Source organism: Lissotriton vulgaris, chromosome 7 (assembly GCF_964263255.1).
Source record: "Lissotriton vulgaris chromosome 7, aLisVul1.2, whole genome shotgun sequence".
Taxonomy (NCBI): Eukaryota; Metazoa; Chordata; class Amphibia; order Caudata; family Salamandridae; genus Lissotriton; species Lissotriton vulgaris.
Genome location: NC_141695.1, coordinates 1,324,537,831 through 1,324,550,664, shown reverse-complemented (window position 1 = coordinate 1,324,550,664; position 12,834 = coordinate 1,324,537,831). Strand labels below are relative to the sequence as shown.

Here is a 12,834-nt window from a genome sequence, read left to right as displayed (position 1 = left end):
TGATCCGAAGGCCATAGTCGAGACGTTCGCAGACTTCTTTAAGGCCATCTACACCTCGGTCACTGACCAGTCCGAGACCGACTCTGGGGAGCTTTTGTCGGAGGTGAACCTCCTGTGTTTGTTGGAGGAAGACCGGGATGACCTGGATAGGGAAATTTCCGCAGACGAGATAGCCCTCGCCATTCGCTCCCTTAGGTCCGGTAAGGCACCCGGCCCCAATGGTATACCAGTGGAACTTTATAAGATTAAACCCGATGTCATCTTCCCGGCCCTGCGGAACATGTTTCTGGAGGCGCAGGAGAAGGGCATGCTTCCCCACAACCAGAGACTGGCCACCATTGTGGTCATTCATAAGGAAGGGAAACCCAGAGATCTGTGTCGGTCGTATCGTCCCATTTCTCTGTTGAATGCGGAGCCTAAGATCCTGGCTAAATTGCTGGCCAATCGTTTGATTGGCGCGATTGGCGACTTAGTGCACCCGGACCAGTCGGGCTTTATTCCACACCGCAACACTGCCCTTAACTTGCGGAGACTCCCACATGCTCAGGGAACCAGCCATCCTGTTCTCCACAGAGGCACCAGGCAGGGTTGCCCCCTGTCTCCCCTGTTATTTGCATTGGCACTTGAACCGTTGGCCGCGTGGCTACGGCACCACCCAGACATAAACGTAATACCGTGGTCCCCTGGATTCGAAAACCGAGTGTCGCTATACGCTGACGATATCTTGTTGTATCTCACCTCTCCTTGCAAGTCGCTTATTGTGGTGTGTGATGTGCTTCGTCTCTTTGGCCGGCATTCCGGCCTGGTTATTAACTGGTCGAAGTCACACCTGTATGTGCTGAGATGAGGGACGCCTCGACTTCCAAGGGACTGTGGCATACAGGTCGCGAGGCAGGGTTTTAAATACTTGGGGGTCTACATTTCAAAGGACCCCAAGTTGCGCTATATGAATAACTTGCTTCCCCCCCTCGTCCGTCTCCGACGTGACGTAGAGGGCTGGCGTAGACTCCAGCTCTCCCTCCCTGGGCGAGCGGCATTGTTTAAAATGATGTCCCTGCCCAGATTCCTGTATGCTCTACAAAATACCCAAGACCCGGTTCCAGCCAGTTACTTCAGGGAGATTGAGGGTTTGCAACGTGCCCTGCTCTAGGACGGTAGGCCACGCATAGCCATTACGAAGCTTACGCTCCCGAGGTACGACGGAGGTATTGCATTGCCCGACATCCAGAGATATTATTGGGCCTCCCAGTTGGCGGCCCTTAATCACGGTCTCTACGGTCCAGCAGAAAGTCCAGGCTATGCCATGGATCGGTGGCTCTGGGAGATGGGAAGTATCACAGGGCGTTGTATTCGAGATCTCTGGATGGTCGAATGTCGGGGCCAACGAAGATAGCGGTGCACATATGGAGGGCGATCATGAAGTCACCGGGGTGGAAGGATAGACTCACGATGTATGTATGTATAGGCATTTATATAGCGCACTACTTACCCGGAGGGTCCCAAGGCGCTTCGACCGCTGCGAAACCCTTCCTGGCTTCCCTGAGAGATGGTCCCTTAATGGGTATCTCCAGGGTGAGACCAGGCATCCCCGGCGGTCTGGTGGGGCCGTTAGTGAAGATGAGGCAAGCTAATGCCCAGAGTTGCCGAGTGTGATCGCTGATCAGAGTGGGCACCGAGGCGAGAGAATTATCGAGTCCGTTGACCCTGGTCCAGAAACCTGCCGCGCTGGGAATCGAACCCTGGTCCCGGGCCGTCCTCTGCTCTCGGGTCTGCCGCCTCTAACCAGTGAGCCACACTACTTCACAGGCAACCCCTCTTTACGACTCTGAAATACTGGGTAAACTGTGGCACACTAAGGGATTCGACAAGTGGGACATGATAGGTATCTCCAAGGTGGAAGATATGATAGTGAGAGGGGAAATAAAATCATTTGCTTTATTACAGACGGAGTTCCAGCTGGGCGGAACGGAATATTTCCGGTACGCCCAGCTCCGTCATGCACTACTGGCAGTTATGCCGGAGGGTGGAAAGATTCCTGAATACTCCCGCTTGGAAGATAGGGTGCTGGACGGCCATATGCCTGATAGCGCTATTTCCCTAATTTATAAAAAACTGATCAATGTCCGTACTGACCTCCTCCTGGGGGTGAGAGACCAGTGGGTGCGGGATGGGATAGAGCTCGATGACGAAGACTGGCAATGTGCAGTGTCCTCCCCCAAGGAAGTTGCTATCCCTGCTAGGCTGCGGTTGGTACAATTAAAAATTCTCCATAGGGTTTACGTCACAGTTCCCAGATTGGTACACATGGGTCATTCAGTGGATGGACTTTGTAGGCGTGGATGTGGCGCCATAGCCACCTTCATGCACATTATCTGGGAGTGTAGTGCAATAGCCTCCTACTGGAGGCGGTTGCACACGATCATGAGCGAGGTGACCGGGGTGGATGTTCAAGCGGAGGCCCGGCGCTACCTCCTGAATGTCTGGGGCCCAACAGACTACAACAATGCGCAAACCCAATGGGTTACCCTAGGGAATATGGTTGCGAAACGGGACATTGCACAGCTGTGGGGCGCCGCAACAGCCCCAAAGGTGGTACAGTGGAAGGCCAACATGGATTGGTGTATGTTCCGGGAGAAGACGGTGTACGTGGCTAGGGGCAAACCCAAATAATGGCAGATGATATGGGGGGCCTGGAATGAGTATAGGGGTGACATCTGCATACTACCTGACACCGCCCCACTGGAGGAACATTTGACCCCATAACCTATAACCCCAACACACGTTTAGAATCATCGCATAGCCATCCTGTATTTCCCCTCCCCCTATGGTCCTACACATGAGTATTGTTTTTGATTATTATTGTGATTACTGGGCCTAGCCGAATCCGGGATCGGGCTCTGCTGCACAACTGTTTAATTGCCTTGTTTCTTAGCACTAGTTCTGGTGCTTCCTTTCTTATTCTTGTTACTCCTAAAAAACAGAAAATTTCAACCCTGATATGTACTGGTAACTTGCTCCTTGTACACTGACCTTCTGATTAACGATTTGCTGCCTAGCCTCTGGGATGTATGGCTAAGTAGCTGTGTGGACTGCTTGAAAATAAAGGTTTTAAAATTTTTTAAAAAAAAATGTCATTCCTACTTCCAATAATTTTAAAAAAATCAAAAAACGTTTATAAAATCAAACATAAATGTGCCTTACCCAGGACCCCAAAATCCCTATGGCGATCAAAGACAAACAGAGATGCAGTCAGAGGAATGGCAGAGAAGAGAAATGTTTGTAACCAAAAATAGAAAACAAATAGAGAGAGAGAGGAGGAAAGTTCACTTTCCCAAGGAGCTCTTTTAGAAGGGGGGGGCTGAGCAATTGCCCACATTGCCTGAAACATCTCTGAATGTGGACAGAAAGTAATGAAAGGCAGAAAAATAGTGGCAAATGCAGGAAGGAAAAGTAATCTGCAGGAGATATTTGCCGGGGGGGGGGGGGGGGGGGGAGGGAGGGGGGAGATGGATGTGGGGGGGGGGGTTTGGTGGTGTATGAACAAGTCATGAGGGGGTATTAAGACTATGCAGCCTGATACTCGTAGCTTTTGAACGAAACTTTGGGCCCCGGAGCTTATTGTTTTACAAATTAAGCACCGATCCAACTGCTTCCCATATTCCCTCGCCCCGTGTTCGGACTGCAAGCACTCAACATACACCATTCATCTCAACATCCACTGGGTCACACACAGGCTGAGCGAAACAAGTAAAAATTGACAAAAGTCTGCTCGGACTCGCACCCGTCGCACACAGAACATGTTCCTCTAAAGCTTTGACAAAAACGTGAGTTTTGTCTTTTGCCCATCAAAATGGACACATTTAGGAATGCCATATAGATGCAACAGGGAAAACGAGAGAACCATTTTCCATTTTCTGTCGTATTATTAGGATTAGTCATTTAGGAATCACATTACGCATAATTCCAAGAATTTCCCCAAAAATTACGTTTATTGAAAACATGGCAAATATAGGATTATATCGTAAAAAAATGTTTTCATGTTTATTTTTTTGGGGCCAAATGTATTTTGGGGAATGGAAAATCTAAGGTTCATAGGTGGATTTCAGTGCAAATATAAACTGGCAAAAATTAACCCCAACTTTGCACTAGATAACTTACCATTATGATTTAGCCTCAGGACAGATTTCCATTACCCTGCTTGTCAGCACTCAGACACTTCAAAGCCACTCACCTGGCAAGAGTCTTTTCCTCCAGCCGCATAGCCAGCGCAAATCATGTCATTGAGGATTATGGGTAGAGTTAGGCTCACACCTGAACCGATATGGTAGAGGTCATCACATCTTGATGTGTCAATGATTGGGACCATCACATCCAGCAGAGTCTGGGGCCATTTGAGAGGATCTGTAAAAATAGTAATAGACAATTTGTTTTTGATGATGCAGAACAGGCTCAGATAATCCTTTAACGTATCCTGACGTGCAATGATCAGTGTGAATGAGATAATTTACCTCCGTGAGCAAAGTACATAGGGGCAGATTTATGAAGGGCTTGCGCCACGTTTATGCCGCCGTTGCGTGACGCAACGGCGCGGAAACGTGGCGCATCCCTGCGCCCTATTTACAACGTGACGCATCTAGGAGATGCGTCACGTTGTACAGCACTGCGCCATGAGGAGGCGTTCCTGCGCAGGGGGGGGCGTTCCTGCGCAGGAACGCCTCCTGAAAGTGGCTGAGTGAAATCTATGAGATTTCACTCAGTCACTTTCAGGGCAATGCTGCGTCAAAACCCTGCGCCTGCTTGAAGCAGGCGTAAGGCTTGAGGCAGCATTGAAAGAATAGGCCCCCCGAGAGCATTGCTGGAGCTGCGTCGCGCTTGCGACGCAACTCCAGCAATGCGTCACTTTTACGGCACAGATGCGTGACGCATCTGTGCCGTTTTTGCCCCATGGTGCGCCGCATCATAAATGCGGCGCACCATGGGTGGCGTAGCTGTGGCGCACTGTGGCGCATGTTAACTGGCGCATCCCTCGGGATGCGCCAGTTAACATAAATCTGCCCCATAGTTCATACAGTGGGATTTAGTGTATTCAAAACAAGTTGTAAGGTACTTTAGTTGCAAACCAAAATTAGAATAAGAGCTTTCTTAAATAGAAAACATCTTTTCTCAGAAAGACTAAGAAACTTCATGCATTCTAAGCCTTCATGCCAGCAACTTCTGTCACTCCAACCTCAGTACATCGGAGAAGGTGGTTGGAATCTAGAATGGATACCTTGAGTTTTGTATGGATTTGAGCAATGAAAATATAAGATGTAGATCTGCGTCCATATTTAATTACAAGACCATGAGAGGAATCAGATCTAATATAGAATTGATAACTGGGAATAGGACTCGCACAGCCTTGTTTTCCCGAAATGATAAAGTTAATCAATTTGTAGCGTGCTGCGGAGGTATCGCTGTCTGTTCCTGGCAGCGTAATGGAAAGCGTCAACTAATACAAAGCAGCCTCGGACTTGAGGCTGAACCTCTGCGCACAACTTATAAAGAATCAAGAAGGTTTCTCATCCACTGAAATGTTTAAATCAAAGAGTTCAACAAAGGTTCTTCAGTTCAAACTTTAATGATCATTCTCATCATGATCAAGTCTCTTCAGATTTCCAATTTAATCCAGTGTATTTTCCTCAAATAAAGAAAGGTATCCATGCGAAGCATGCTGTTCGGTGCTCAGATGGTATAGAACCAGTGTGTTATCGAAGTTCCACAAACACGTGTCATTATTCACCCAGTTGATGACACGTGTTTGTGGAACTTTGATAACACACTGGTTCTATACCATCTGAGCACAGAACAGCATGCTTCGCATGGATTCCTAGAGACCTTAATTTGTTGATATTGAGTCTCAGCAGAGACGTTCCCTTGATGAGTACCTTTCTTTACATACAGAAATGACCCCTGATGAAGGGCGTATTTAATGCACGAAATGCATTGGAAAATTAAGTTTCGGTGAACGATGTATTGAGGAAAATACACTGGATTAAATTGGAATTCTGAAGCGACTTGATCTTGCTGAGAATGATCATTAAAGTTTGAACTGAAGAATCTTTGTTGAACTCTTTGATTTAAACATTTCAGTGGATGAGAAACCTTCTTGTTTCATTATAAGCTGTGCGTAGAGGGTCAGCCTCAAGTCCGAGGCTGCTTTGTATTAGATAATATGGTATTGCCCATCAAAGACCTATTGAACCTGGAACTTAATGCTGCAGTTGTGACCCATAACCCTGGTGAACTGAATTTGGTCAGCGAGAATGGTAAGTCAAATTGATGATAAAAATCCAGCAAATGTATCCCAAAGCTAATTCCTTTAATGTAATTTGTAGAACTACTCATTTCATGCTTGTGCAGACCAGCAGACCATCATGATGAACTCTCGCACCCCTATCCTATTTAGATTTCTATGCTACTGTTTTTTTGCAGATCTAAGAATTAAAGACGTCACTCTTTATCCTTCTTCCTTTAAAACAGTTCTCGCCACTCTTGATATGTGGTCCACAGTATTATTTGATCTATTTCCTTTAAATGAGACTCAGGATTTGAAAGAACTCCCAGTAGTTTTGTGGCCTCAGATAACACGTTGATAGAAGTGGACGATGCAGGACCTTATGTAATTAAGCCCCACTTGGGTTAGCCTCACCATTCATTTTTATCTCCATCAAAGATTGCTAAGTGTTTCTACTCCTAACCTAGGGAGACATCACTTAGCCAGAATGGACCAAATAAAAGCACATTTAAGTTTCAATGCATGCATAAAAAATGCAGTTGCTTTTTTCCCTATGCAAATCATCATAGAATGAAGAGCGTCTATACCGACTAACAGACAACACGTTTGTCTTGTGAAAAAGAAAACAATTGTTTGATCCCACCACTTAATTTAAGAGCCTTCATTGTGAATAGTCAGCCCATCTCCCTGTAGTGTGTGCATTGACAGATGAATTTTACTGCCGTTTTTTTGTCTCAGGGGGGCACCCATGCCTTCATTCAGGGAGGAGAAGAGTGAGATGGTTTCTATCTCTCCTCAGTGCTTATCACCGTTCACATCTCTCTTGCTAGGGTGGCCCGGATGCCCTGGACTGGCTACCAAGTTGTTTCCCGGACATACTTCCATAGTGATTTTGAGCCAAAGGGAGACAATGAAACGGTGGTACATCTTCAAAAATATCCCCAGGATGATGACTGTCCTCTCAGGTACCCAGCGAATCCCTCAAACATTCCCTGTATCAAGGGACAGCACTACTCGTGGGCAGGCAGAGGGACTTGTGGAGGAATGGGCTTAGCCCAGGGCTCTTTGTTAAGGGTGTCCTTCTCGCGTAGACATAGCCAATGATCAGTGTAAACATCCCACTGGATCAGTTCCACCCCAGGGCCAGCACATGTATAGCCCAAGGAAGCTGGCTCCTACTGCTGGGTCCTACTACTACTGTTCGAGCAGTAGCGGACCCCACTCCCCTAGCGCCTTGAGACCCTCTGGGTGAGTAGTGTGCTATATAAATGCTTTGATTGATTGATTGATTGATTGACTACGGTCAACATTCCTGATTGAAGGCCTTGCTCTCTGGCTGGCCTGAACCTGGCTTTACTTCTTTCGGGTTGGGCACAAGAGCCTGGTAGAATATGACTGCTATGTAAATCTAATATCCCCAGAAGAAGGAGGTTGCTTTCTAAGGAGAAATGGTAACCATTGTTCAATGCTTCCTGGATGCTTGATGGATTCTTCAATGACTAGATGGATGCTGTTTATATCAGCTGGTTGGGTAAAGACAGATATGCTCAAGCTCTGCAAGACCTACTGAGGAGGAAGAGCTGGATGGAGGCATGCATATCTCTTCTTCTCCGGCTTCACCCTTCTCTCAGAAAGTGCGAACAAGATGTCAGTAGACTCTCTCCTGAAAGTGTATCCTCTCTGCAGCAGTCTGAAGCCTTAGAAACCAACTTTAGCTACTACAAACCTATTCTAAATTCACAGCACTGGCTACCTCTCCAACTCCACCCAAATGGCTGCCACAATGGAGGGCCAACTCATGTTGTTAATGGTTCGCTACCTGCCCCAGGGTATGAGTTCCCTAAAAAAGAAATGAAGACCCATGAGAAAGGTTTAGGTTGATGGAAATTAACACCCCTGCAACACCCCCAAAGGCTGCATTGTAATGTATGGGAAGTTACACACCAAACCAGTCTGCAGTGTAACCTTTCTCATAGAAACAGACAACTGTTGCTTATGTCTTAACATTGCTAACAACAACGATAAAGCAATTACGTGGTCATCTACAAACAACACTCACTGTCAGAGCCAATGGTTCCCCAGCCGGTGACCCAGCAGTTTAAACCAGATGGGAATGTGACCGACGAGTCTGGCAGGCAGATGGGCAGGATGAAATCAGTGAAGGTTACCGTGTTCGTCAGCTCCAGCAGCAGGATGTCCCCAGGACCTCCTTCAGAACTGTAGAGCGAATTGACGATGATCTGCTTGACTGTAGAGCACTGCGAGTTAGGGTTGGAGCTCAAAAGCTGGTACATTCCCAGGCAGACAGTGTAGGATGACTGGGCATAGTTCCTACATGAAAAAGATTTAGCCAGCATAGTGAATAGAAGCTAATATCATATCAATTATTAATAAAACACTACTAACAATATGAAGTGAAGTTCTGAGTCATTTGGGAATTCGGTCATAATCAATAGACAAGAGTTGAGCACAAGAGGTTTGGTTTGGCATGTGTGCTAAACATTTCTTCAGCTGCCTGATACAATCTACGCAAACAAATGATGGATGGAATGCTGAATAAATCATACATTCACCCCAGTCAAGAGATCTGGGTTAAATCCATTGTTCCTTTGCTCACCATGCCACCCCAGTTTAGATCCATCCATATGCAAATCAGTCTTGACCCTATGCCTCATGGGACCAGTCCAGACCAAACTACCAAGACAGGTCCTCCCTGTACCGGAAACAAGCATCCTGAAGCCGGTTTCTGGGCATTACCCTTCATCAGCCAGGTTAGCTTGAATCCAGTGGCACAGTGAGCAAGGGACACATGTCTGGGCATACCCATCCCACTAAGAGTTAAAGGGGTGCTACGCAAACAAATGATGTACAAATTGCTGAATAGATCCTACATTCACACCCAGTCAAGAGATATGGGTTACATCCATCGTTCTTTTGCTCACCATGCTGCCATAGTTTAGACCTTTTGCATTTGTCACCCCAAGTGGGACGAGTATGCCCAGAAATGGGTCCTGTGCTCTCCATGCCACTGAAGTCAAGATATCTTGGCTGATGAGGGCTGAAAGCCTGAAACTGGTCCTAGGATGCTTGCTTCCAATCCAGGGAGGACCTGGCCTGGCAGGTTGGGCTGGACTGTTCTCATTGGGCGCAGGGTCAAGACTGATTTGCATATGGCTTGGTCCAAACTAGAATGGCATGGTGAGCAAAAAAACTATGTATTTGGCCCAGATTTCTGTACTGGGGTGAATGTATGATATTGTTCTGCATTCTGTTAATCAATTGTTCTTTTTGCATGTATAAAATCTACAACCACATATTTCGCCACACCCATCCAGCTAGGATTTCAGTCTCCCCATATGGTAAACAAGGGTGCCGTTATTAGAGACATTCCTTTCATTCAAGGTCATAAAAAATAAAGTAGGGCTTTAATGAAGGATTTACTTGCCTTCTGTTAGACCTGGCATAATTGGCGTGAGTCTCCCTTCCATTTTTGACGGATTGCTTCCTCTGTTTTGATATGTTTTTGCTGGATTTATGCTTTGGGCACTGTGTCACTGCTAATCAGTGCCACAGTGCAAGTGCTCCCTATGTTATATAATGTACTAATTGGTTATTCCATGATTGGGTTATTTGATTTATCTGTCATCCCCTAGTACAGTGCATCATGTGTGCCCAGAGCTTGTGAGTCAAATGCTGCTGGTGGGCTTGCAGCACTGGTTGTGCCACCCACAGAAGCAGCTTGTAAAGTGTGTCTCAGGCCTGCCATTGCAAGGCCTTTGTGCAGTCTAGCACTGCCAAGCCGACTTGGCCAAGTGACAATACTTGCCAGTCCCTAAACCTTCCCTTTGCTTCATATTAGACACCCCTACGGTGGCCCAAGGGCCAGGTGCATTGTGAGTATAAGGTGGAACATGCTCTGATGTGTGTAGCATGTTCTAATAGTGAATTACAGCCATTTTTGGTTTTAGGTCTCGGCTAGCGTAGGCTGCGCTTGCCCAGTCTCGCTGGCGAGATTTTATGTTTCTAGTAGTGGGGCTTAAACCCGCCCCTCTTCTCCATTGGCTGGCCTCTTAAGCAGCGGCCAGACATTGGAGAAGAGGTTTGTCTTTCAATTTAAACCCTGTCTTTTTCGGATTGGGGGAGTGTTCTTTTGGTTCTTTCTCTCAGTGACATCCCCAGTGAATCAACAAAAACACGCCCCCCAGTCTGAAAAGGACAGGGCTTAGATAGAAAAGGCAAGGCGAGCGCTTCTTTTTCTTATAGTTTTTATTACTTGTTTAATGCCGCTGCTGGAAAGCATTAGCAAATCCGACCACGCTGAGGGAGCACGGCTCGTTTAAAGTGAGCGAGGGTCCCGATGGGCAGCTTCGGCTCTGCTCTCTCTGCCAGCTCTGGGCGGGCACAGATCTCAAGCTGTCCCGTGCCAGAGCGATTAACAAACACAGTCTTATGCATTTTAATATAATGTATGGCATTGGCAGTTTTGATTTATAATCCTCTAAAACCCTGAACTGTAAGTACCAGAATGAAGTGTAACACTCACAGCAATGACAGAGAAGTTGCACGACCCAAAGCCCTGTGCACGTGCTCCTTGTTCACAGTGTGTGCTCTCCCGAAGCAGGACTCAGTCACCGCATCCCGTGTGCCCCGGCGTGTGATCTCTACAAGCGCAGATGTGTGCTGCCCTCAGACTGCTTTATAGCCCTCTGAAGAAGGGCTCGTTGGGTTCCCCGAATCCAGTGCCTTGTGCGATGCTTGCGTTTATTATTAGTTACTGCGACAAAGGGTTTTAAAGCACTGGGTCTCATTGCAGGGTGTAAAGTGTGCACTACGTCTTGTGTTGCTTTATGCAGTGTTTGGTTTTGGCACCCCGCCCGTGCATGCTTTCAATGCCTCCTGGGTGAGCAGCATTCTTGCCGTGGGATCTCCGCCTTTGACGAGTTTTGTGTAACTCGCTGTATGTCACGCCTGTAGCTTTAATGAGAGTCCGCACCCAGAGAGTGAGCTGTTTACTCCCTTACCTTGCTTTCATTTTACTTTGATACCCAGCCGGTTCTCTCATGGCCCTTGGGATGCTGCTGCGTCACTGGGGCAGTTTTAGGTAACTTTAATGACAGGAATTGGGGGGGGTTAGGTATCCGTTGTGCAGCAGGTGCTGTGGTACCAAGGCCTGCTGCACCCCATATATGACTATTTTATTACTCTACCGATCACAGGAGGGGGAAGGGACATTAGCACTGTTTGTATTAGGACAGTGGTTCTTGTGGTAGTGACAGGCGAGGACTGATAGAACGAGAAGGCTGAATAAATGTAACCAGGTGGACTTGCGTTACCCTATCTCTGCCGCACCCACCCCGTCTGGAATCGAGGTTCTCGCCCAGGCGCACAATCATGAGGCACCCTAGGACTCTCCTTAAACATTCGCCCGGGTGCATGTATGACCCTGGCTCTGCCCGTGTTTAAGTTAATAAGAGCCTCATGTGCTTGGACGAACGGAGGTGTGCTAGACTTTTCCTTTCTTTTACTGTCTCGTTTTGAAACATCGGGCCGTCCAATGCAGTCACTGGTCAAGCGCAGCTTGCAGCTGTCTCTCTTCCTGCTGCGCTGTCTCCCTTTTGGCTATTTCCAAAGCCGGCTTGTGTCCCTTGGCAGACGCGTGGGGGCGAAGGGCACTTCACCAAATGAACTTTTTTTTCCCCTTGGACTCGTGTCAGGTCTGACACTTGTGTGGTTTGTTTATTTTGAGATGGCGTCTGGTGCACGTGTCGCCGCTAGAAATGAGCGCCAAATTCGCCCCTAGAACAGTTTCATATGCATTACATGTAATGTGTGCAGGAAACGGGCAAAATAACTTCGCTCAGGACCTATTTGTCAGAGCATGCAGTATTCAGCTGGCACAGGCGAGTCGTTTTTGAGACGGCCATACAATATATTCACTTTAGTAATAAGTTACTATATTTAAAAACATGTATAGCATTGATTTTTTTGTAATGCCAGTTTTACCCTGTTCCCGCTAATTCCAACCTTTCAGCATGATTAGAGTGTGGGAGAAACCTTAATTGCGCACTGTGCCTGACACCGAGAATTTTGTTTTAAAATGTGCCATTCAGGGCATGTAATTGTCCACTATCGACCTGTCAGGAGGGGAAATTATCTTGTCAAAGCAGCACATTAAGAGCATTCACCCACAGAATAATACATTAGTGCACGCCAGTGCCCAGGCTGATGGGCTGACAGCACATCTTCTGTATTCTCCTCTCCCCCTCACTCTGTCAAATTCATCTGGTGATTTATTTTTTATTGAAGTTTGTTCTTGAGTGTCCCATTCAATTACCTCACACTGAGATAATTCCCCTAAAATTGTATGTAGGTCAGGCCTTTTTTATTAGCACTGAAAGGAAGTCAGCTCACAGCAGAAACCGAGATTAAGAAAGGTGTGGCTTTGGAATTATAGCAGTTTGGGCATAATCTTTTCAATTCAGCTAGACTTTTAGTGTGTCAGGCAATGAATGGATTCCTTTGAAGTCATGAAACGTCACATCTTAAGAGATTTGACTAAG

General features: G+C 46.9%; 1 protein-coding gene across 1 annotated transcript in view; it reads right to left on the bottom strand.

Annotated features, from left to right (window-relative positions):
• The window catches only part of LOC147703606 (serine protease 27-like), a 263,605-nt gene that overhangs the window by 17,765 nt on the left and 233,006 nt on the right, over positions 1–12,834 (bottom strand). The window contains exons 4-5 of the mRNA XM_086931942.1: positions 8,334–8,605; positions 4,232–4,401 (exon numbers count right to left, since the gene is read on the bottom strand). Of these exons, the coding sequence (XP_086788068.1) occupies positions 4,232–4,401; positions 8,334–8,605 (442 nt within the window). The remainder of the gene's footprint in view (positions 1–4,231; positions 4,402–8,333; positions 8,606–12,834) is intronic.